Below are 26,388 nucleotides of genomic sequence, written 5' to 3' on the forward strand. Positions count from 1 at the left end.
TGAAAGGACGAGCGGAGCCACTCATCATTTCGCTTTCTTATTTTTGATTTCCGTTTTTTTTGTTTCGTCTTTCCTTTCTTTTTTTCACCCCCTCTCTCCTTTTCACCCAATCGCTGACGCGCAAGGACACTACAGCATCCATCCCCGGCAGAACCGCTTACATAGAGCATCCTCTGTACAGACGCACCACCATCCTCCTCCTTCCTTCCTTCCTCCTACTCTTCCTCCTCTCCTCTCTCCTGTTCTGTTCTAACCCAGAGGACATCATCGGGACCTCTTCTCCGACCGTATCCGCCCGGAGACATGGATCTATGGTTTCATTCGATCCGGATTTGCTGGTGGAGGGTTTTGTTTCTGATGAGTGTTTTCCAGGACTATCTGAGCTCCATGCTGGACTGCCCGCCGACCTGCAGCTGCTCTCAAACAGAGATATATTGCAATAAGTCCGACAACGGCAGGTTTTTCCCTTTATTGGCGCTGCAAGACACTGGAAGCAATGGGACCAGCGTTGACATAGCAGAGTTATTCAAAAACATCAGCTCCATGTAAGTAAATGCGGATTATCCTTTTATTTTGTAATCATTAATTAATCTCGTCCTCCTTGGGGCGCCTGCGCTTTTTGGGTGTCTGTTGCTTTCCTTTGCGCTGATCTGAGTTGTTGGGGGATTATTCCCTATTTTTAGACTTTATGCACTTCTATCAGTCTGTTTTTGTAACACCGTGTTTGATAATGGTGGGTGCAAATGCGCGTTTTCTGTCTCGTGTCTCCTTTGCACAGCGAGAGAAAAAAAATCCTCTGCAACCTTAAGACGTGGCAACAAACTACTTAATCTTGTGTCTGGATATAGGAGCAGTGAGATAATTGTTCAGTGTGTTTGCGTGCGTGTGTCCTCATAAAGTTGCCCCTCCGCAGCGGCTCCGCAGGCCTGTGCGCGGCCAAAACCGACAGAAGGGTGATGTTGCGGAGAGGCGCAGATCAGCCATTCACTCGCCTCCCGTCCGCGCGCGTGTACAGCAACTGCTCCGACAGATTGTGCTAAATGAAACAGAAATAAGCGGTGCAGTAAGGTCAACCAGTTACATTTCAGCCCGCATCCTCTGAGAGCGTGATGCGACCCGACAAACTTTATTATGTCCACATGATGGCGGGGGTCTCGAGCGCATGAGAGAGACGGAGAGGGGAGATGCGGGGAGGGTGGTGAAAACGTCACTTGTGGCTTTTTTCTTCACCAAAGAGATGGACGTGGTGTCAGAGAATTCATGAAGGGTTTGCTTTAAACACATGATGACGGTAGACCCCCCCACCCCCCTTACACCACAGAAGAGAAGTACATTTTTATTCTGCATCCTCCCTCTCTCTCCCCCCTCCTCCTCCCTCCTCTCTCTCTTTATCTGGCATCGATCCTTCCTGCCAACATCAAAGCTTTCTTTCTTGAAAAGTCAGGAGAAAAAAAGCAGAGCCCGGGCCTTAAAATAAGACCTCTGGTGTCGATGAGGTTGATTTGCATATAGAGTATAAACATCCTCCGTTCACTTTACGCGCTGGAATTCCCCGCACGGCTTCCCTCCGTCGTCCCACGCCGCTAAGGACTTTTCTTCCCTATAGTCAGTGTTTTTTTTTTTTTTTTTTTTGGGAGGGGGGGGGGGTATCCGGTTTACCCTTTTATCCGTGTGAGGGAGACAACAACTTATTCTGTGACACGGTTCATCGCTCAGCCGGGCCACTAGAGGGTAGCCTGGTACCCCCTTTATACAGAGGGAATGAAGAGCTCTGTGTTACAACACTGGAGCCATTTACGTGACTGTTTTATCAGAGAGGGTTTTTAGTCAAACGAGGCCCAGAATAAGGTCGCTTAGAGACGCTAAAAGCAAAGGAGATGAAGGTTCAAAGTCCAGAGCACACTGTAAGGGATTAGTGTGACCTCAGATTGACCCCAAAATGGAGATATCAACTCTGTAAAGCCTGCTTCTTCAAATTCCTGTCATTTATCTATTCCCTTATTATCTGCGATCAACAGTAGAATAACCCATCTCTTGGCTTTTAATTTCAAAATGCCAGAATTCACTTTATAATAAGCTATAAGTCACACATCGATTGCCTTTTTGCCTTTGAGAAGGCCTAATGCGATTGAGCCAGGAGTAATTGTGCATTTCATGGCCCTTCGCCAGCAGGCCCTCACTTGTTTTCTTGCTGCTCAGCATGGACAGCAACCTCCACCCGGCACCACCAGCAGCTCAATGACAGCCTATCACACTACGCCTCCCAATGTCACATCTAAGGGAGGAATTTATACATTGAAAACACACAAACATGACTTATTATTCCGATTTTTAACATAAATACAACAACTGTCCGCATAGGTTGTGTTATTAATATGGCAATTACATTATTTAGAAGTATTAATATGTAATCAAATTACTTGTTTGGCTTTAAAACATTGCACATAGCTACTTGTACCACATCTAAAAATATGTTAGTCCAACAACCATTAGACGGTATTTGCTTGGTGCTCATTTATACTCATGCTCTCAAGGTATAATAAGCAATATTCATAGTTGTAGCATCCAGGATGGAGACCATATATAGTACAAATTTTGCCCTCTCTCATTGCAAGGTCTTAGATGTCTAATTTTTGCTAACAAAAATTGCATCTGGCTCATTGCAGCGGAAACAGGGAGACGTGGGGACAATTTACGGAGCCTGAAAACTAGAGCGAGGGCTCCCTGCAGGAACCGCAGTGCGATTGGCCAGCCAAAGAAATCTGCCAAGTCCAGATAATAGTTTTCCAGTTCTCTCACATTAGAGATTCATCACAAGAGGCATCAGTGTTTGAAGTGGATGAGATAAGGCCTTGCTGTGATACTTGAAGAAAAGACGGCTTTCTGAGAGCAGCTGTAGCATGTGACTGGTTTGTGTAAGTGCAGCTCTGACTGCAGGTGCTCGTTTCTTTGCAGAATCCAATCAGCCGTTCCACCTTTGCTGATGACGTTTGGCCTCATTTTGTTTTCCTGTTTCTTTTTTAGTACCTCTGAGAGGGTAGCTTGTAAGGCGAAGCTAAAGTGTCAGTCCAATCTGTGCAGGCAGCTCTGTGGTGTCAACTGCTAAAACGTCTCCAATATATATTTAGATCCAAACCACCTCTGTTTCTCTCCTCATCTCTTCTGCTCCTGAGTACATCCATCCCACACCCACACGCCCACCATCACAAAGTGTTAAACTGTTAGACCCATTTCAGGGACTTAGCTAGGTCAAAGAGTAAAAGGTTCATCTTTAAGGTAATAGTCTCTCTTTGACTGATGCCTGGACTTTGGTATTGTCCAATATAGAGTACCCTCTTAGTACCAGTGGAATAAAAAATACATATTATTACTTTGCTCTAACATATACTCCTAAGCCTGAAAAGAGCAAGTATTCTATCATTGTGTTATGGCTTGGCTCTGTTCATTCAAATGACGTAAAAAGATGCTAAGTTAATGTTAGAACAGTGCAGTTCACAGTTCCTCCTGACATCCTTTGGAGAGTATAAGATAAATGTTTTAATTTGTATTTTAGTTTTTCTTGTCTTAACTTTATTTTTACAGTATTTCCTGGAAATGTGTGATTGACAAGCACTGCTGTCATTTGGCTAGCTTTGAACACTTTCAAACAGCACTGGACTATTTTGCTATTGCATTGTTTTGCCCATCATCACACAATAATTGACCTGTAAACACTTCCTTCTTGTCACTCCAAAAACTCTAGTGGAAGCTTTCATTTTATAATTTATTAATATATTGTAAAATATGGTATCTGTCCAGTGCACTGACAGGCATAGTTACTCACAGCAGATTAAGCATTTTCACTGTATAGGAGGCATTTCTGCTTCTTATATGGGAACAACTTGATCTGTGTCTTTGCTTTTCTGCAGCAATAGAACAGATTAATGGGGATAAAATGTTCTCTTTTAATAATATCCCTACAGGGACCTCTCTGTAGTCACAAACATATTATTTGCATATATTAGATAGAATCTGCAGAGAGCCACTGCAGCCCTGAATTGTTATCTTCATGAAGTAACAGAGAAAAAAAATGCTGAGAGCATTCCCAATTAAATATCTGAGGACTTAAACATCTTAAGAGAACAGCACAGTCTGAGTTTTACAGGAAATCACATGCTTACAAGGTATCTCCATGAAACAGGTAGACTTCTAGTTTAGCCATAATGAGCTTAACCCATGTAAGTGTTTTAGTCTATATTTTTAGGGATAGTTTCTTTGTCTTTATGGCATAAGGGACAGTCTATAGTGAGCAGGTGGTTATGCAAATAAGAATCCAGATAGGGTGAGCAGGACCCTGATTAACAGAAGTAAATATTGATGAGTGTATTGATTTGAAAAATGATTTAGTCATACAGTAAAACAACAGAACAGTCCCTCTGATTCCACGGCCTGTAATGCTTCCATGGCAACAGATTCTTATTAGGCTCTTTGCATGAAGGGGTAACATTAAACTGAACATTTCTGTTTACCGTCAAGTAAAACCATTAGCCTGTTTAATCAATGAATTGTTTTAAATTGAAAATTTCCATCATAGGTAACATTAGACAAGGTGAACAGGACTTCTGTAGGAATATTTTGACATTTTTGTCTCATGCAGCTCCCCTCCTTCTCAGAGCTTTGCTGCATGAGACAGAAATAAGGCAAATAAGAAGACTTTTAACATCGTTATTAATACTACCACCGATGGTTTGAGTTTGATCAGCAGCTCAAAGATGCTCTCCCCAGATCCGCTGCCGTTGTTTGCATTACAGGACAGGATGTTGTTCCACTTTTCTCTATCAGAGAATGTTGGAGTCCAGCAGCTACTCAGGCTGCCCCTACATCTGTTCCTGCTAACTGTCCTGATTTACCGACACTCGAGACCAGCCTGAGACAGACACTAACACTTTTGCCACAGTGTCTACAGGCAGAGGGTAAATGTGTCTGACACTTTCACACAGATTGATTTGATATGATGTGTGGGATCAGGTTGTCTCTTTTGCTGTTGAGAATGAATCACCACTATTATGGTGTTTTGACCAATCAGAATCAAGGATTAAACACAGCCCTGATATAAAAGACAATAAAGCACATCACGATCTTATACAGAATTTATGGTTTATTGGTGATATTTAAAGATATCTCTCAAGACACGTCACAACCAAAATTATATTCGTGTGTTTTGAAAATTATTTTTTATCTGATGAGTTTGATTTCTTAAAAAAAAAAGAGGGGACTCATTCTTCCTCAGTTGAAATCCACAATCTATGAAAAGTTTACCCTGGATGTTGGACAAGTTAATGAGCACTAGTTTGACCATCTTAATCATGTAAGCTGGATTTTTAGCATAATTGGCTGTCTGATTTATGACCCAGATTTGATGTGAGCTCACAGAAACTTCAGCAGAAGTTATGTCCAAAAATTCACATTTTTCAGTGAAGAGAGACTTTCCACTAACTGTCCATGATTTAGTTATAAGACCCAAAAGCATCCAAAATCTTCTAATTTTCCAACCTTATACATCCATCTTCATCCATCCATCTATCCATCCATCCATCCATCCATCCATCCATCCATCCATCCATCCATCCATCCATCCATCCATCCAGACAGAGTCCCTGTACCCTTTGATTTCCTCTGTCATTCCAGAGTATGTCTTATTTTGACAGTAATTGATTTGATTATTACAGTCATTAGTATTCACTGCTCTCTCTAAACTCGAATGTTGAAATCAGAAGTCCTCCATTTGCCTTTTAAATGAGAATCCTCTTCCAAAACGATTGTAGTTTTGGCCTCCTCAATGTCAACTCTGTTTTCAATCACAGAGATTTATTAGACTTGTAAAATTGCCATCTGTTTATCTGCAAACAAACTGAGACTTCCACACTCTTAAGCAGTTTACTGTTTATCTGCTTTGCCAAATGCAGCTTGAAATTTATCGTTTAATATCTCTAAAATCTTATAAAAGTCTGTGCCTTCGCATTTCCAAGGATGTAAGCTATCCTTTAAAATGCATCATAATATTGGTTCTTTCGTGATTAATCTTCTGTGTGCAGGAGGTGACATTTTCAGGTGATTGAACTCATGTTGTGGAATTAATCAGGTTTTATTTCAGCCATGCTGAACTAAAGGCTGTGACTGACCCTGATCTCTGACCTTCATGTGAAAAAAAAGAGCTAATTTTGGTTGTAATATGTCACAAAACAGTATCATGAGATAGGGTGTGATCTTAAAGGACAAAGCTTCGAAGCATCCATCCACAGCTTTACTTCTTGTGTAATTCAATAACCATTGTATCCAACAAAGGCCAAGAAATCATGGTTTGATGCCGAGTACCCTGCTCCCTTTAAACTTGCTTGAGAAGTGTGATCTCTCTCTTTCTCTTTCTTCCTTTTTAAATTTCAAAACAGCTAAGCTCTGCTGGAAACAATCGATCTGTGGACACCTTCAGCTACACATTTAATATGAAACCTGCCAGCTAGCTGCTGCCAAACAAACCTGTTTCATACACCAATGTTTCCAAGGTCTGCTTATAGGTGACTCGTGTGGGCTTAGAGTGTCCCCTGGTTCAGACAGCGAGCAATACTGTATTACATAAATGCAACGTTTTCTCTCCCTCTTAAACCTCCAGTGCAGCCCACATAAGTGTGTGACTGCGGCCAATAGCAACTTCACATCCAAATATCTGCTCTGTAATTGTTGCATAAGGCTTCTGAATGGGAATTGATAAGTAGACTTTTATAGAATTTCAGTGAAATTGTCAGATGTGGAGTACCTCCTGTTCAACAGAGAGTCTTTGCTAGAGAGCTTGAGTACATGTTGACCCCACAATGAAAAGGAACCTTTGCACGATAGGATTGTGTATTTATAGGAGCACTCCAGTGATATACCGCTTCATTTCCATAAAGTTCAGAAACCTTCAGGAGACAAATTGAAAAAGAAGAATGGTTTAAAATGAAGCTGTGGAGGTCAACATCTTCAACTTTTTGTCACTATTGAACCTACATTTCCCAAATTGCTGCTCCTTTTTCACTTATCATGGCCATCTTTCATTTAGAGACCAACCAATGTGAGTTTTTTGAGAATGATTGAATAGAGATTGAAGAATGGATAATCATTGATTAGCTATATTGCTGTGCATCATTTAACTGGAGCTTTTCTATGTAGACTGCTCAGATTTGAACCCAAAATTACTCTGCCAAGGTACTGAAATTATTGTGTTTTCGAACAGGTAGCTTTCTTATGTTTCATTGTATACACTGTCAACAATTCTACCACAATCTGGTCATTTGCGTGTGATGCAGATAGTGAAGAAAGTTTGTAAGTAGATGGTTCTCTGTTTAACAAGCTACTTGATGTAAGCATTTCTGTGTATTTTTTTTCTGTTATATGCTTTATCAATCACTCAGTCAATTTTTAATTGGATAGCTAATTCATAACGTCCTTCTAACAGGCAAAAACCTTGAGAAGAACTAGATTCATGTTGAACAGCCATCTGCTGAGAGCCTGTTGGGCTTAAAAAGTGGAAAATAATCAGCACATATTAACAATGAAATACAGCAACACAGCTATCTGTGATAGTACTATTGGCTTATATCAGTCAGTAGATGTTTCAGTCAGTCTCTGCTCCTGCCAGTACATCCATGTCTTTGTCCAAAGCTGTCATTGAGAGAATCTGGACAAAATTATGGAGGTTTGTTTCTGAAGCTGTAGTGACTCAACCCAACTCTTTCTAAACCATTACACGTTTGGAATTATTCCTTGTCATGACCCGACTCACAGGACATGACAAAAAGAAGGGAAACACACGGTCAGTGAAACGATGCAAAAGTTTATTACAGAAGCAAGTGACAATAACTCAAACTGAACAAAGGGGACGAGATGTGTGCATCAATAAATCAGTTTGTTTGTTGCTGGGTGTGTGGAGTGTGACTAACTGAGATTTTACACCTGGGAGACTGGCCAGGCACTTCCAGGTGCGGCGAAACCCCACCCGCCTGCGACCTGCAGTGAGATAAACGCAGAACCAGCTGAGGGGCAGAAGGAACACAGAACAGCAGGTCCTACATAAATGGGAGAGCTGCCACAACTGTTAACTGATTTCAATCCTGCACATAAACATACATTAAACATGCACATATACAGGCAATTAACTGACAACGTTGCATCCCACTAAACCAGTAAAATACAGCAGAGTCACGCTCCTGAGCGAGTGTTGAGTAGCACTGTTAGATACGGCAGAGTCACATGCTGGACTTAATTGATAAGACCTGCCCACTATATCAATGTAGATGCTCATTCTAAAGTTACAAAGTCAATTCTTATTTTACAGTATCATGAAAAAATACTTATGAATATAATACATTATATTTTCAGCAGACACGGAAATTCTCCCACGCTCGTCCTTTAATCCAATTTGGCTAAAAAGAGTGCCATAAAATATGCTTATAGCTTAGCCTCAGGGCCATAATTAAGGGGCGAAAACTATCAATTCAGTGCTTCAGTATGCTGCAGAATAAAGGCTTTGAAATTATCTTGGCATTAAGAGAGAAATAAATGATGAGAGAGATACCCATGAGGGGGGAAATGTGATATACCTCCCTAACACAGTGATCCCTAAAATCTAAAACTATTTCTCTGGTTTAATTACACACTTAGAGACTGTATGATTTTGAGGTATTCTGAATACAGGCTGATAAACATTGATGGGTAACACAGCAGCAGCTTTCACTGTCTGTGTTTGAGGCTCAGTGAACTGGAACCCAGTCATACGGTTGTTGTCCGCCCCCCCATCTGTGATGTCAGCTGGACGTACAGAGTGTGTGTCCCCGCCATCAATAAGCATTCAAACACTGAAACATACAAATCTTTCTCAGTGCACTGTTACTCTTTTTACCCAATCGCCACCTATCTCCTTTTTATTCACGTCTTCATCATCACTCTCTTCCTGCTGTGTGCACTTTTATTGTGTTTTTCAGTCTCTGATGCCCAGCTCACCTGTGTCTGTTTGTCATCTTGATTTATTTTTTGTTGTCACCGTGACATTTTTCTCTGTCGTTTTCATTTATGTGTGTTTTTTTTTTACATTTTGTAACTTTGTTGGGGTGAAGGGTTTTACAAGCCTGCTGGGGTTTCTTTGTGTGATCCACTTTAACTTGTGTTGCTATCATTTTGACGGCCCAAATAAATTGCTGCTAAACCTCAGTTAGCCTTTGTTAGCAGCTCACAAAAAACAATACCCAGGGCCTTTTAACTGTCTGACATCGTTCTAGGATATTTGCTTTATATCTAAACCAGTGAAAAGCAAAAAAATCACACTCCATTATGTCCTTAATTTAATGTTTGTATTCATATTCAAGGGGAGTGTTTCGTGAGCTGGTTGTGTCATGGACTTTTGAGTAGGGCTGGCAAACATTTGATTTTCATGAGTGCTGGTACTCCAGGGTTGCAACCAAAACACGACTATTTTTGATAACTCACTACGAGAGCTATGAGCATGTCTTCCTCTAAGCAAATATTTTTAACAGGGAAACTCCTCAATTGGTAAAACCAGAGCGTGGAAGTAGTATGCTTTGAGTTTGGTTCCATAAATGGGCAAAATTTAGGTTTGTGTTAACAACATCTCATAAATGACAGGAGTAAATGGGATTAGAGTTTGACCAATCATAACGTACATGATGTGGGATTTTTACGAGTACCTATAGATTCCAGCAGCTGAAAATAGACGCCAGTTGAGGAGCTGAGGTTTGGTTACCTGCCCAGCTGTTTCTATCATTAGCTAGTATGTTGCTGGACACCTTTTGGGTGCTCATTTGATGAAGTCCATGATTCCTTCCTGTTAACCATTCAGAAGGTTTAATGGGTAGGAGGGTTATCTACAGAGCCCTCTCCCCTAAAGTAAACAAATGAAAATAAAAGCATTAAAACTGCAGAATTAAGATTATTGATTTGTCTTAAACATCAGCTGCCCTCGAAACAAAAATTGCAACACTAAAAGTGCAGTACAATTGAAATGTATCAATGCTCTGCACAGCGTACACACACTGTGTCTGTATCATTTGATTGATAACCAGCCTTACATTTTAGTCTTTTGAAGATTAAAGCAAAGGTTTGCTAAAAGCAGCGGGCCGTCTGATGTTACCCTTTACCAATGTCCTAATTCACTTGCACCCCACCTGCAAGGTAGACTCAACAGGACCTTTTTACAAGATGACTGATGATCAGTCAATTAACTTTGAGATGGTCCTGGAAGTGCTTGAATGATCTTTCAGGTTCTGAAACTCTTAAATGTGAAAGGGCATCTAAACAAAATAAAACTTTGGCTCAATTAAACAGCTTAAACCAGGAAACGATTTCTTTTCATCAAATAAAAAAAATTATCAAAGAATAAGTAAACAAGATTAGGAATGTGGCCAGAGATTTGACGCCAACTTCTGGTTCTTGCCAGTATTGATTCTCTGTGCTTTGGACGCATTTCATCTTCACCAAAAATTAAATAAAAAAAAAAATAAAACTGATATTTTTTATGCTTTTGGAAGTTCTAAAGATTTTGTTAAGCAATATTAGAATACTTGATTGGATGATGTCTGCTTTCTATTCTAGGGGAACTAGAGTACATTAGAAATGTCTCTTGCAGTATTTAATTTAGAGTAGATACAACAACATGTCATCATAGCTTTTGCAGAGAGCTACAAAGACTTATTCATTAATTATTGTCCTGTCTTAGGTGATAAAATGAGTGTGAAATGAAGCGCTTTGCTCATGATGTCTAGATGATCTGCAGCTTTCAAACACCTTGTTGCATCCTGTCCCGTGGTGTCTGCACCACGACTGTCGTTTAACCACCAAGGATAGAGCTGCTAACACACGTCCTACCTCACCATGCAGACCCCCTGCTCCCATCACCAGCCTCACCTCAGGCAGAGCACGACGGCCTCCTCCGTTATAAGCATATCATCAAGTTTGCATGAGCCTGTCTTTGTGGAAAGTAGGTCACGGCTGCCATCTGAGGATTTGGGGAAGAGAGCGGTGGTTTGGTTCAGATCTTCTACGTGCAGGGGTGCTGTGAGAAGTCCTGACCATGTGACCAACCCATCTTCTCCCACGCCCCCACCTCAGTTCAACTCCCACATCTGCAGGCAGCCCTCAGCCTTAAAGGATGCATACCAATGAGGAACCTTCCCCCCCCTCCAACAATCAAAAGATGCATTGAGGACGGAGGGGTGAGAAATACTGAGGGCCCTGCTGTTTCAGCCAGGATTAGAAAAACCCTTTAAAGCCTTGCAGCCGCCTTCCAGAGGCTTTCTGTTGACATTTAGTTGAGCTTCAGCTTTTATACAACAGATTATGAGTCAGTGTTGCCACTGTGGGCAACACTGACTCTATATCTGTCGAATTTGAGAGATTGAAGGAAGCTGAAAAAAGTGTATCTACCTATTTATGCCTCAATTTGTTCCGTGGTAGCATAAAAACATGAAATAAACACAACAGAAATGTTTCCCTCGTGCATAGCTCATCAATTTACATCTATTTACATGCATTCGCTTTCGCTATTTTTCGCTATTTATAATGTGCTACATGATTTCTCACCTCTAAACAACAATTATCAAGTGCCGGCTGCTGTTTGTGTCTCCTGGTGACCACAATTTAAACAGTTTGAGGTCTAATCAGGTGGCTTTACTGAAGGTTTATTAGAGTTAATCATGTTTAAACATGTAGCTGGTGGCTCAGTGAAGCCACTCTGAAAGCAGCATTACAACTAAATCCTTCTTCTTTCCCTCTCCTCCCTGGCTTCTCTCGGTCGGTTACACACACCATTAATTTCCTCCGAGATAACCCCCTCCCAGGTTAGGATCTTTGTCTGACCTCCACAGTGTCCATCACATCCCGAGCCGAGTCCCTCCCGACACCACAGACACCAAACCCCACCTTTCCCTTCTCTCTCTCTCCTGGCTCCTAATAAACCCCCTGCTTATAATTCATGTGGGATGTTTTGTGATTCTGAAAACATCAATCATCATGTATTATCAAGTAGGAGGAGTCACCCCACTGTCCTCCATGCCGGCACTGACTGGCAGGGCTGTGTGAATAATGCAGCTCTCTTTGTTCTCACTGAGCTTTAGCCATGTTCTGCTGCAGAGTTTGCATGTTGATGGATGTTATTTCATAGCAGTGTTTCTCTTTTTGTATCAGTGTGACCTCAGGTGGCTTTGTTCAGGGTCACATGTGTGCTCAAGCTTTTCTCAGTAGTGCACCAGAAAATTATTTTTATTTTCATCAGTAGCTTGAAACATTTTTAGGCCGCAGCTTCTGTGACATGGAAAAAAATATTTAAAAACTTGAAAAGTACTTGTTGTATGTTTTGGCATTTCTTTGTTCCTGCAAAGCAAATCATTGCTCACAGTGAGCCGCCCTCGCCTGCCCTCATCCATCCATCAGTTCTCCATCTGTACAAATGAGATCTATTTGAGGCAATATGTGTGTCGCTGTTTGGGTGGTAAACACTCATGATAAATTAATGGCTCTCTACAATCCTGGCTGTTTAGATTTGACCGCAAACATCAGCAACAGCAGCGGGAACAGGAAAAAGCATTGCAGCACAAATGTACTTTCATATTTCCCAGAAGGCAGAAAGATGTATATTTTGTCCCTCACTGAGCACTGTAGCCGCCTGTGTTTATTGATTATCTCAGATGCTTTGATATCTGTGTTTGCTATGTTCTGGGTGACTATCTGTGCGTATTGCACTACATCAAAACATTATAGACTTGGCAGGCCATTCAGCCGCACTCACTGATCATTCTCAGTGAGCCGATGGCTGTCGGTGGCCGAGCCTCAGTCGACAGCACCAGGAGGGTTTTTTAAGACCCCGACAGAGCTTTGTGTGGAGGCAGATGAGGACACATTAAAAGTAAATGGTCCACTGGGACTCAGCTCTCCTTCCTACTGGCTCCCTGTTGGTGCAATGACCTTGATACTCCTGACAAAATATCACAGTCACTCTCCATCTTCCTCATAAGCTAAAAATCTCATCATTTTTAGAAGTGCCTGACATCCCTCTTTCTTCCTGCTGAATCACTTTCTCCTCTCTCATATTGCTCTGCTCTAATATGCTTTATAATAGAAAAACAGACTTCAGTTCTCATATTCCCCTCTCACCATTTTAAACACTACATAGAAGTCCAGTAGTTCCCAAACTTTTTAAAAACCATGGCATATATGTCGAAAGCAATCTATAAAGTAAGCCTTGAAAAAGAAGCCCATACGAGCTAACGGCTTACTGAATAAAACATCAGCTCTGTATGTGTCGGCGTAACTGTCAATCTGAACAGATTTGCAGATGCATTTCAAACTTGAATACTCTAAGGCTGTTGGCTCACTTCCTGAGTTTGATAAGGATGTCAATAGAAGTCTTATCTGTGTGCTAAATATAAAGCTACAGTGAAACATCCCAAGCTTAGCTTAGCTTAGCATAACATCTAGAAAAAGTTGTCCTAATAAAAATGATAGGCACAAACAAAGGATCATCATTTGAGCTAAAATAATGTGTCATTCTAAAGGTTTTTGTTTTCCATACAGCATCTGGTTGTCCTCAGGTTAAAAGTCTTGCTTCAATCAATCATCCTCCCGCTCCATATTTTGACTTGCTCTTTATATGAGGTATATCAATCAATCAATCAATCAATCAATCAATCAATCAATCAATCAATCAATCAATCAATCAATCAATCAATCAATCAATCAATCAATATTTGTACAGCGCCAAATCCCAGCAAACTTTATCTCAAGGTACTTTACAAACATAGCAGGTCTAGACCATAGTCTATGTGAAATTGTTAACAAAGACCCAACATCAATACAGGATAAGATCCAGGCCCCTGTTTCTGACAGGACTCGATCTTATCTCATCTTAATCCACCATTGCACCTCACAGTATTTAGCTAGTCACAGCAGCAAGGAAAAAAGTCCTCTCAACAGGCAGAAACCTCGAACAGAACCAGACTCATGTTATGGAATTTAAGTGTTCATTTGTGAGCTGTATAGTTGCTTTTAGGCACACAAGTCAAGAGAGAGCCAGGCTTACGAGTTGGTGTGTTTACATGCTCTCACTTCAGAAAGCTGGAATTTTGATACAAGAACAACAACAACAACAACAACAACAACAACAACAACAACAACAACAACAACAACAGATAACACTGATGCTATGAAGAAGATGTGTTGAATGTCACTATTATGAGAGTTTAAACTATGGCAATAGCTGTTCCCAGTATTTCTGTGACAATGAGGAGCAAAAGGACCAGATCAGAAGAACCATGGAATAAAATTGATTTTCCTTGACATCTGTTAAAAAGCATTAGTTACATTAGGTAGGATATGGTTTACTATTGTTTGCCCAACATGTTGAAGACAAAAACTTTATGTCTGTAAGTCGGTCATCAAGTTCTTCATCGAGCTTCTGAGTTGGTGTTGTTTTGAGCAGTAATACACATGCATTTTCCAACTTTGACACTAATTTTTTCAAAGTGTCCGACACCACATGGATGCAGGGTGATATCAGTCTTCTCACGTTGACTCTCATCAAGTCAGCAAATAAGGGCATTTTCTTTGAACAATAATTACCTGTACACCAACAATAGGTATCAGCTTAGACTGTTTAACTGTAGCCTTTTGTTTTTTCAGCAATCCAAATGTAAAAACACAAACAAAATATAAAAACCATAGACCATCTTAAATAGTCAAGTCTGAAACATATATCTCTTTGCTGGCTAAATTTGAGTATTTAGTCTCAAGATGCCTGCTGACCTTACTTTTGACCAATTCAAGAAAAGCTCTACTCTAAAAGTGAAATGAAAATAAATCACAGAGAGATTTGTTTTTCTTTTTTATTGACTTTGGATTGGTCCTCTCACATTGTGCCGGGGCTGAGACATATCAGTGTTTGTCTAGTCTTTGTCAGTATTAGTATCTGTTTGCTGTATTCAAAGAGACCACTCTTTTCTATCAGTTGCTTTTACAGATGTAATTTCTGATCACTGTGTGCAGGAAAACAGTGCAGGAAAGTCACATTCTAATACATAGCCTTAGTTAAAGGCTTTTTATTTCATTTTGATGATTCACGCTGGCTTCTGTCTCATTTTGATATTTCTGGCATGTAATAATGAAATAATGCTATTACCAGAAGCTGCCTGTTAATAAAAAGAAGCATTTAAAAAAAACTAGTAAGGGATGCTTTGGCTCATTTGCTCTCTATTATTAAGCTTATGTTTTGGGCTAGTAATGTGGGAATTCCAGTTCAGTGTCGTACTCGAAATATGAAATGAAGAGAGAGGGAGAGGGTTGCGTTGTTGATGCAGCTGAATGGACACATTGTTGTAGCTGCTGCAGTGACTCAGATGTTCTTTAGGGATGATGGAGGATGTGACAGCAGGGGCTTCTATATAAAGATCTTTGTTGAATTTCTAAGGATTAAATAAGCATGCCTTTCCCACAGCTATTAGTCATTGAAAATTTGTATTGTTGGTGATTATAATACACTTTTTAAATTTAAAAGCCATCCCTAATTATCTTACACTCACAGGTCAGCACTGTGGAGAGAATGAACAACCATTTAACGTGTTTAGGCTTTATTGTCATTCTTTTGATCAGTCCTTTTGAAGATTTAGCAATGATCATTTTAAAATAGACTCTGAAATAGCTTTGGTTTTACAATGCTCGGTCACTAAGAGAAAACTTTTGACACATTTTGACCTTACTTGCTATAGTCAGGACACGGACGATTTCAGCAAATTTCATCATCCCATATTTCAGGCAGTTCATGAAGCACAGAGGTTGGTGTTTAATTTATTATCACACTAGTTCCCCTTATTAAATTACTCAGAGTTAACAGAGTCCATGGGGTTAAACAACAACAGCATAACTAGCAGCAACACCAAACTAATTTGGTGCTTTGGATAAATTAGCCTCCGTGTGGAAAACGGATGTCTCTTCTTTGACAAGACTTTGATGGAGAAACCGGTTGGCACGTCAGTCAGGAGAAATGACTTGCGGCGGCAGCTGTCTACATTTGACACTGTGAACTGCAGAGGCTTCTTATTTCCGGAGGAAGCCATCACCTGTCAAGCATCACTAATGTGTTTATTGTTACTGGAAAGATCAACTTGTTCCCCTCTGGTTATTTTAAATAGGAGACAGTTGGAGTGTGAGACTAAATGTTCCGTGTTGGGCAGAATTTAGTGAAGTTCATATATTTGTGTATTTTTAGAGCCTTAGTATAACTTGCCCTGAGTAGTTAATCGATACAATCATATGTAAACTGAATGTGTATGGGCTAACAAAAAGACAATAATGGACTGCAATAATTTTGAATGGACATTTCCAAAGGCCTCCATCCCCCTTACACCATAACAAGACACTCAGATTTAAGACACGGAAGATGGGTCTGTGTTTTTTGTTGGAGTTTAATTTGTCTTTTTGGTCATTTGTTGCTCATTTAAGTTATTTTGTATCACCTAATGGTCAATTTTTTTCATTAATATATTGCCTCTTTGTTGTCATTCTAGTTCTCTTAGCTGGGCTAAGAATCACTCTGTTCTTGTGTTCTTCTGTGTCTCTTCTAAGTCACTGTATATTTATTATTTATTGTTGTGTCTTTGTCATTTTGTATATGCAGAAGAAAGAAAGAAACATACTTTGTTAATCCCCAGGGGGGAAATTCAGTTTTTCCACTTGTGTTATTTTTTGGTCATGCTACATGCACAGTTTGGTGTATATACATACAATTGTATGCACAACATGCAGTGGACATGCACTCAGGGAGAGATGTCAGAGTGAGGATGCTGCCAACAACCAGTGTATCCCGAGCAGTTGGGGATGCTTGCCAAGCCAAGCCCCTATGTACTGAGCTACTGCCGTCCCTAAGAGCTAGTTCCCTGACCAGGAATCAAACCCGGGCTAACCACTAGACCACCAGGGAGAAGGTCACTGTCTTTTGGTTGTAAAATGTTGTCATTGTGTGACTAAATTGTCAACAGCATCTCTAAGTAGTTGTTCTGTGTCTCTGTATCCATTTGCATCTGTTTGTGGTTGTTTTAATGAGGCCTGAATGAGCAGTTGGCTACATTTGGGTAGATGTTTAGTACAGATTGCTGCTTGGGCCAGTAATCTGTTTCACTCCTGCATGTGTGTGTCCTGCTCTGTGTGGGCAGGATACACAACTCTTAGTGGTTACTTGTGGCTCTTTGTTGCAGTTTTGCAAAACTTTGTTGGAACTTTTCACCTCTTTGTTGGCTGATGCATTGAAATTAGGATTCTTTATCATCGTAACCTTTATCTCTTCACATACCTGCTTCAATTCAGCCCTGAAGAGGCCAAAGAGCCAGAGACGTTACCATGTTCTCCATCATTGGTACACTGTTGAATGTGCCATCTCTCAAATACATGCAAAAACAGACACACACAGGCTCACAGCCACCACATCTGTGTTTTTTGTTCTTAAGTCATACGTTTCTTATTTTGTGTCTTTATATATTTTATCTATTTATATTTATTATTTTATCTCTATTTCTAGTTTGTTTCTGTCTCTTGGTGTTGCTTTGTCCCTTTGCTTAGTTTATTAGTTCCTCAAAGTCCTTTTGGATGCAGTTTAAAATCTTGCAGCAATTTTGTGACTCTTTGTTGTTGCTTTGCTTCTTTTTGTGGTCATTTTGGACTTAATTTAGGTTAAATAGCACTTTGAAAACATATACTGAGAGCTAATAGCATCCCCCAGGCCTTTGGGGGCCTAGACTCACGATACACTCAGAATTGGCGTCAGTTACAGATTTTTTGTTTGATAAATACTGACAGTGTATTTGTATGTGTGGAGACAGAGAGAAAGACAGTGTGGTTGTCTGTGTGTGTAGAGAGAGAGAGAGAGAGAGAGAGAGAGAGAGAGAGAGAGAGAGAGAGAGAGAGAGAGAGAGAGAGAGAGAGAGAGAGAGAGAGAGAGAGCGATACAAGCAGTTATTTAAATGAAAGCAGGGAGAAAAATGGCAAACAAATCAAATATTCAACAACCTTGAGCTCTATCTCCCCCTCAGCTCTCTCTTTCCTTCTGGAGGTAATTGGATGACACTGTAGGCTGCTGTGAGAACTAGAGTATATGAGGACTCCATGGTGTTGCATTTCACATCATAGTCAGAAAACAAGAAGAGAAATTTGGGCAGAATTTAGCTAGAACTTGCTAAGTCTTCCCCTTCTACTTGCATTTCACTCAATTGGAGAGAACAGATGTTTATTGATATGCTCACATAGGTAGAAATGTTGAGATGTAGTGGTTTAGTCCTTGTGTTATAATGAAATGATCCTCCTGTCAAATACTGACAATGTAAACTGCATCTCTTCTCTAGTCCACCATTACAAATCATTCTCAGAGCAGCAGCAGTGCATATGCCAGCCTAAAGTTTAAATACGCAGGATTATTTAGACAACATCATGACATCTGAAACTGCTAGCTAAACATCTGAACAAACTGAAGCCTGTTCACGTTCAGGTGTCTTAACAAGCTGAAAGTGTTTTAGTCGGAATGAAAATGGAAAACTAGAGACATACAGATGTAAGAAGTTAACTTTTTAACCTTGATTAATTCTGGAACTGATAGTTAATTGTGATTAATCACACTCCATATTAACAATGTAACAATTCTTACCATTGCCTTGTAAGGGGACATTTTCAAATATAACATGACATTGTTCATCTGCTCTCTTTCTATGCTACTTTAAATCCACAAAAGGTCAATTTAATGTCATAATTCCATTTTTTAACATTCAGAGTTGTAATGTAGGCCAGTCAAATCAAATATGTATGCACTTTTAACTTAATCATCTCTCTTTGAGGTGAAATTAAAATAAATAAAACCTTTGAACACCAAAATCTTTGATCCTTTGTTTTGAGGAGATCAGAGTGCTGTTTTGTCTCAGTGCCTTTTTTCCTACACTGGAGTGTGTTTTACTCCTTGAAACAGTACACCTCCGCTCACTATCACCCTGTTAACCAGCGTCTGTGTTCTTGCAAAAAAAACAGCATTCTGTTATTTTGACACCTGGCTAAATATCACATCGGCTGAATCTAATTCCAGCTGTGAGCCGTGTACCTTTCTCACAGGTGTGAATTCCTCCTGTCAGAGACTTTCGTGAACACGAAGATGCAAATTTTATCAGGAGATATAATTAGCACGAGGACTCAGGTGGAGAAGTGTCACACACAATTTAGCCTAACCTTTTGCTTTTATTTCCCTGAAGTCTGATTCGTGGTATTCACAGGAAAACAAACCTGTTTGTTTGCCTGTGTGGTGCAGAAGCTGTGTGATATCTGTGTATCATCCTGGAACTACAGTTTCCATTTTCATGTGTTTCAAATTAATACCTTTTACATTTTTGTTTTACTGGGAACTGAAGAGACTACTCCCTGTTTGGGGCATCCCTACATGTTCCTCTTTTTGCATGACGGGGATCTTTCTATCCCTCCACTCCATCACTAATTGGGCTAATGTTCTATACAGTATGTTCATTAAATACTCATAAACCAATGTCTCAGACGTCTCTCTTCTACCACAGTTACATGTTTCATTACTTGCCTGCTCCCTCCAATTTTCTTTTAAAAATAAAATATCTAAAACAATCTCTTCTAGGAAATTGTAGGGTTCTAAGTACAATGATCAAAAATAATAGAAAATTGCTTTCAGAGGAAATAGATAGGAAGAAAGGGAATGGAAGAATGTGTGCTATTTTTTTATCCATCACCTGAAAAGTTATCCACCAAAATCCTTGAACAAAAAGCAGCCCACATGTTGGGATGATTGTCTCACCTTTGCTGAAAAAAATAAAGTGTGAAAAGAGAAGACTGACAGAAGCTTACTTTAGCACTGTAGCAAGAAATACAGCCTTAAACAGCAATCTTCACAGGTTTATCAATACACACGAGTGAAAGTATTTAATCATCGGAATTCAAAACAACATTCAGTTGAGTTATAAAAAGTTTTTTGAAAAGTGGATCATTTGCAGAATAATCATACAAGCCCAGTATTTCAGGGAATGATGTTGGGACTGGCCAACCAGCGTGTCCAACCCTTTCAGTCTCATAAGGCATTCCTAAGGGTTGCTTGGAAGCGGGCACATGCTTCAAGATAGGATAAGTATCCCTGGATCGTAGTTTCTGGAAGCTGTATCTTATTGTTTGGTTTTGACCAATTGACAACTTTCTGTCTGGAGAAATGAAGCCAATGCTATATTTACAGCAACAATAAACACGTTCACAGCCTGATGCAAAAAACTAATTTGGTCTGGATAGCTCATTTCTCTATTAATACACATTGTACATGTGGTGATTTTGATAACTCATCTGTTCTGTAGATATTATAGTTAGGAGTCCCAGACAGCTGATTTGACGAATAGGTGAGCACACTGTAGATGTAAACAAGAAGGCCAAAGGCCTGCCTCAACTCCACTTCTTTGCCTCATTCTAGGTTAACCAAAATTAGGTTTAGTCAACATTTCCAATATGGCGACCAATGGGTGACATCCCCGAGACTACATCCATGTTTTATACAGTCTATGGTTTTAACACTGAAACCAGATGACATAGACGTAATAGCATTGGTTATTGGTCGTGAGCTCGTCCATACCTCATAACTGTCAACACTACCATGGGCTGAGCTCAACTACAGTATGGGTAGCTGGCAGGGTGTGGAATAACAGATGGTACTAGAGGGAGCTCCACATCTGAAGAGAAACTGCATGTTGCTGAAAGCAATGGAAGTTTTCACACAGGGACATTCAACCCCTCTGGGATCACCCCCAACAACAGACTGCTTATTCTACTGGTGCAACTTAAATTCATGGTCTTCTATTCCCAACATAATTAGTGAACTTACAGCAATACTTATTAAAATCCAAATCACAATCTTTGTCTTTAACTTAAGTAGATCGTATGCCTATCAACAACAACCCTTACCTGTGTGTTAATGATTGTTTTACGTCTCAAAGTCAAAGTGTGAGATATAATTTTAGTCACTGAAATAATTCCATGTTGTGCATAATCTTCCACTATTTATCTCTGCTATGACGGCTCAGTTTGTTATGATATTATTCTGTACCAACAAGTTTTAAGCATTTTTAAAATAAAAAGCACTCCAGTAAGTACAATCATTTCAGTCAACAGTGAACAATCTGTGAATCTTGGGCAGCAATTCAGTACAAATAAAGAAAATGCTGAGCAGTAATGTACAAACTTGCCATAAAATCTTAACTATTTTCTTTGAGATGTGTTAAAGGAAAAAAACAAACCACTCGGATTCTGTGACCCTTGTAAGTTTCATGCAAAGTGTCTCATCAAAATGCCTAAATTTACATTTAATGATAGCTTTGAGTTTAACTGCCACATCTATTCCCTCTCAGTGTTGTTGCTACAAGTATGTGTTAATGTTGTCTGACTTTCTACCACCCTGCAGGGCATGCATAAGGTACTCCAATTATATCTGTGCTCAGTTCTCTCTTACAGAGCGAGCAGGAAAATAATTATGATGTTTTAATGAATCTATTTTACTCCTCGGGGATACAAGGAGCACATTGGAAAGAGCTGAAAAAGCAGGCACTGAACATAAACATTTGATGCAAAAATAAGATAATTTGTCATATATTTGTCAGCATGTCTTATTTAAGTACTAAATAATAAAGACAGTCAGTCATGGTTCTAGTTTTGTCTTCAGGCGTGGGCTTTTTGAGGAAGAAGTAAAACAAAAGCAAAAATGAAAAAATGCTATTTCTCAGCTCACAAACCAAACAAGCAACCAGTTATTAAAAAGTCAAAGGTCAGAGCAGCCAGACAGAAATGGCTGATAAAACAAAAAGGGAGATAAGAAACGTCAGACAGAGAAATGAAAAATAAACAGAAAAGTCAAAAGATCTTTAAATGTCACAGTAAACAAGAGAGTTAAGTAGAGACAGACTTCTCCTCTGAGTGCAGTCAAGTGTATCTCAATCCCCAAACAGTCATCCATTTTTCTTTTCTTAGCTGATGGGACTGCCTGGATAAGAAAGATGAGAAACTGTTTCTAGCTTTTAAGTCTATAAATGCCAACAGCTTTAATCAAAATTGAACTTATGCATCCAAAAAGACAGGTTACTACTGTGGAGCCTCAAAGAGAGCAGTGATTTTAATTGTTCAGCCAAGCTTTTAGCGACAGACAATGACTGGAAATTGCATGAATGCTGAAATGTTAGTTATGCTTTTTTGACTGTTTGAGTGCATGCCAGAAGTCAAATGCTGTTTTACCGCCTAATTCTGATTAAGGGCCTTTCTCTTACATCTCCAAATATAAGTCATTCAGTAGATGCCAGTGTTGTAGTTGAGTCACCAGATCTCAAGTCAGGGTCTAGTCTTGAGGAGTCCCCAGTGTCTGACCAAGTCTGAGTTAAGTCCAAGTCTGAGTTGAGTCCACATCACCAAAGAGTTGAGTCTAACCTGCATCCCTGTTACCTTCGCCAGAGTTGAAGTCCAGTTCTTGCTACCTGAGGATTTATAAAGACTACTGTTTCACTCAAAAAAAAATCAATGTAAGAACCTGGACAGAGCTTTTCAAAAAGCACATTTTAATTATTAAACATCAGACTCTAATGAATCTAATGAACTTAGAAATACCTGTAACCAGCCCGCTTATCGTCACAATTTGGACATCTTGGATAAAGAGCAGCAACAATCAAAGTAACCTTAGCAACTCACTTATTTTTCTGGATGTCAGAGTCCAAGCCTGAGTCATCGGTGCTTGAGTCAAAGTCGAGTTCCAAAAATGCTAGAATTAGGACTTTGTCTGTTAGATATTTTTCAAATAGCCAAAAGGCTGTGTGAATCACTCCTAGGAGTCCAGAGATAAACATCTTTCACAGTGTAAAAGAGGCACAAATTAGACCCAGGTAATTTCACCATTTCATAATTGTGATAATAGGCGCGCCTTTGTCACGTAATCTCATAATAGAGATTCTTATCAGATGCTATTAACGCTAATTATGCTATTTATAGCCGCACATTAGGTACATCCTTGAGGCTCACTTTAAGGACTGTGAACTGATGTCAACTTTAGATGAGGAATGTAGACATGAGCAGATTATGTATGAGGACACTTTAAGATGCAAAGACACTAAGATGTAAAAGGTTTGGAAGTTCAGAAGCTTCACATGTTTACTTAGAAGCAACTGAAATAGTCGCAGAGACCAATATCACAGACAGGCCTTCCACAATGAAAAGATAATCGAGATGTGAGGTAATTGCAGAGCAGAATTATTGATTCATGCCAGGGTCCAAAGGATCCGTCAAGTTGTACCGGGTTTGAAAAGATCACAAAGTTCTTTAAAGGTTATCTCAATATGTTGGCAGGTGTCTCAGGAGCGTGCGAGCAGTGTACTCCCTTGCCTTCAATCGAAACCGTCACTCATATTTCAATCCAATTCTAACTTTCAAACTTTTCCCCTCCACAATGACAGCCCTTTGAGAGTGACTTTAAAAAAAGGCTGAACTTTGAGCCCGGCTAGTCAAATCAATCTAGTCACGGTGGAGAGACGGAGCGGTTCATTACTGGGAGGGCTGAAGAGCTCTGCGATCAGCTCTCTAATATCACTGTGATCCTCTTCTCTTTTCTTACCTAATTGAATTCTCCAGGAGAGATGCCCCTCAGCTGCAGATTTATCATATCCTGAAATTGGAGGAGACTAGCTCCATGAAGGACGTGCGCAGAACATTTAATCCACTCCTCATGCTGTAAGCCGGGAGCCATGGTCTGTGCCAGGACTTGACTGATCCCACTGCGGACTGTGGCCTTCAGGGAGGTGTCTTTATTCAGCGCTGCAGAAATGAACAGCAGCAGCAGCAGGAGGTGTACACGTCCCGTATCAAATATGCTGCCTGTCATGTACAGTATGACCACCATTCACAACAGATGGCATCATAATCTGTAATCAAAGCCCTTTAAATGCAGCTCACTGCACAATATGTCTCTCTCTCTCTTCTCCAAATTTCCTTCTCTCTCACCTCTAACTTTCTCTCTCCTCGCAGTAATAGACAATTAGCATCTCCTCTTCTTTCTCCTCCACTCTGTGGTAATGAACAGTTTTGACATAAAAGATAAGATAACAGGGAGGATTGTTTTCAAAGACATCTCATCAGGAAGGTGGTCTGATGTAGGACGTGGTGTCTTGTTAACATAAAGATGGAGAGCTGATAAGTGCTGCTTGTGAATCATAAAAAGGAGACACGTGGAGGACAGTTGGAGGTGTTGGAATTCTGCAGGGGGTATGCAAACAGGCGAGCATCCTGTTACTGTGGAAATCACATGACCATTAGGAGCTATCTTTTACTATCTGGCTTTAAAGGATTTGAATCCTGCCATGTCCATGTCCATGTCCTTGTTTCTTCTGGTCTGTTGTAATCTCTGTGTACAGGTACTGCATAAAAATGCAGAGTTTGAAAGTGAAGATGCAGGTTTAGATATCTGCAGTGTTCTGCTTCAATTTCGTTATAAGCTTACTATTGTCAATCCGCATTTCATCAGGTAATAATAAGAAGAAAGTGTGATTAGTGTGACTCTAAACAAAGGTAACGCATGGAAAAGACAGTCGCCAGCAGAGACACTTTATCGTACTTTCATTGTAGGGGATATAAACCTTAAGTTGGTGTCAGTATGAGAAAACTTACTTGTGCTCCTGTAGCTTCCTTCAAACAAATCAACAAATGAATTTGCTAAAAGGGATAAAGACACCTTTGATCCTGATCCATTTATCCTTGACGTTGAAGGAAGACGCCTGTACAGCTCTTAAACATGTAGAAGAGAACAACACAAACCTTAGCACTGCTGAAGAAGTCAGGTAAAAGAATAATTTTACTTGAGCATAAAATTCACTTCCCCCATTGTATCTGTGATTTTAAAACAGTGTTGTTAAAGGTTCAGTGACTATTTGGTGCCATTCAGCGCAACAGACAGGTAGAAATGGAAAGTAATGTTCATGAGTATGTTTAAATTAGTGTATAATCCGCTGTATATAACAATTATTCTTTTTGTTTGTTTGTTTTTGTTAAATTCGATTAATCTTTTATCTCTATTTAAGTAGTGGGTCCCCTTACATTGAGGCCGCCATCTTGTACCACCTTGTTATGTTGTATAGTAGCACAGAACAGACTTAGTAATAATTTTTGTGTTTAGTGAGCAGCCGTACTAAATGAGTCAATTGAAGGACGATGAAGGAGAGTGGTGTTGTGCACCAAATAATTAGTATTGATAGACAGTTTTGATAGTAAAAACTTGACATACTTATCATGCATCAGAGGCACTTTCTGTCCTCGAGGCCACCATAGCTTCATTGAGGCGAGGGGTGAGCAAGGAAGTGTTTCAAATTAGAATCTATCTGCTACGTATTGCTGAATAGTCTATTTTCTACACACTGTACCCATAACTAGGAAGTAGTAGAATGCAAGCAATTATTTGATGTTAGCTTATGCATTGTCAAATGTGTTTTATAATTGAGAATATGGTCAAACCTCTCTCCATATTTTCACTTTCCATTGTATTTGTAGCCGCTTGTCAATCACAGTGATACAATTACAACAATTCCTAAAATGTTGAGATCTATATGTCGTATAAACTGTAACACAGTGGTAAGACATGATGACAATATTTGAGCTTCCCACCCTAGGTCTTACGTCGAGAGAAGATGGCTGCTGTGGGAATATGGTCTATTGGTCACCATTTGTCAGATTTGTATTTTCTGTTGTCAGATGGCTGACAAGTTTCAAGATTGTGTCCATCGTATCAATTGTTTTTATTGTTTTGTACAGTTTTTCTAAGTCATATTTTAGTTGGAGGGCTGGAGCCTATCCCAGGTGTCATTGGACAGGTCGCCAGTCCATCATAGGGCCAAGACATCATTTATCACATTCTATCTTATTTTAACCTTTCATCTGTTATCTCTTTTTTAAAACCCTATTATTTCTTCTATACTGATCCATTCAAGTAATCTCATATTTTATTTGTCATCACACATGTTGCTATCATATCCTATGTGGTAGCCAGTTCTATCAAATATTGTATTCTATCCCACTCTGACAGAGTCTGTAGAATATTTTAATGTATTTGTCCTCTCTTCAGCTGCATCCCTTCCCTCTCATTCTATACAGTCCTGCTCTGCTGTCCTACCTCTCCTTCATCTACAATACAACCGTATTTCTTATATAATCAGAAATATACATTCATAGGCAGAATTTAAAAAAATAAATCTGTCAACTGTGAGCAGAACAGATCTGATGTATATCATTCCTATAATTATGCACGTCCCCAGATGGGATGTA

The 26,388-nt window shown here is 39.7% G+C and overlaps 1 protein-coding gene across 1 annotated transcript in view; it reads left to right on the plus strand.

Annotated features, from left to right (window-relative positions):
* Positions 1 to 303: 303 nt before the first annotated feature.
* ntrk3b (neurotrophic tyrosine kinase, receptor, type 3b) overlaps positions 304 to 26,388 on the plus strand; it is a 257,195-nt gene continuing 231,110 nt past the window's right edge. The window contains exon 1 of the mRNA XM_034679541.1: positions 304 to 545. Within this exon, the coding sequence (XP_034535432.1) occupies positions 304 to 545 (242 nt within the window). The remainder of the gene's footprint in view (positions 546 to 26,388) is intronic.

Source organism: Notolabrus celidotus, chromosome 3, assembly GCF_009762535.1.
Source record: "Notolabrus celidotus isolate fNotCel1 chromosome 3, fNotCel1.pri, whole genome shotgun sequence".
In the NCBI taxonomy this organism is placed as follows: domain Eukaryota; kingdom Metazoa; phylum Chordata; class Actinopteri; order Labriformes; family Labridae; genus Notolabrus; species Notolabrus celidotus.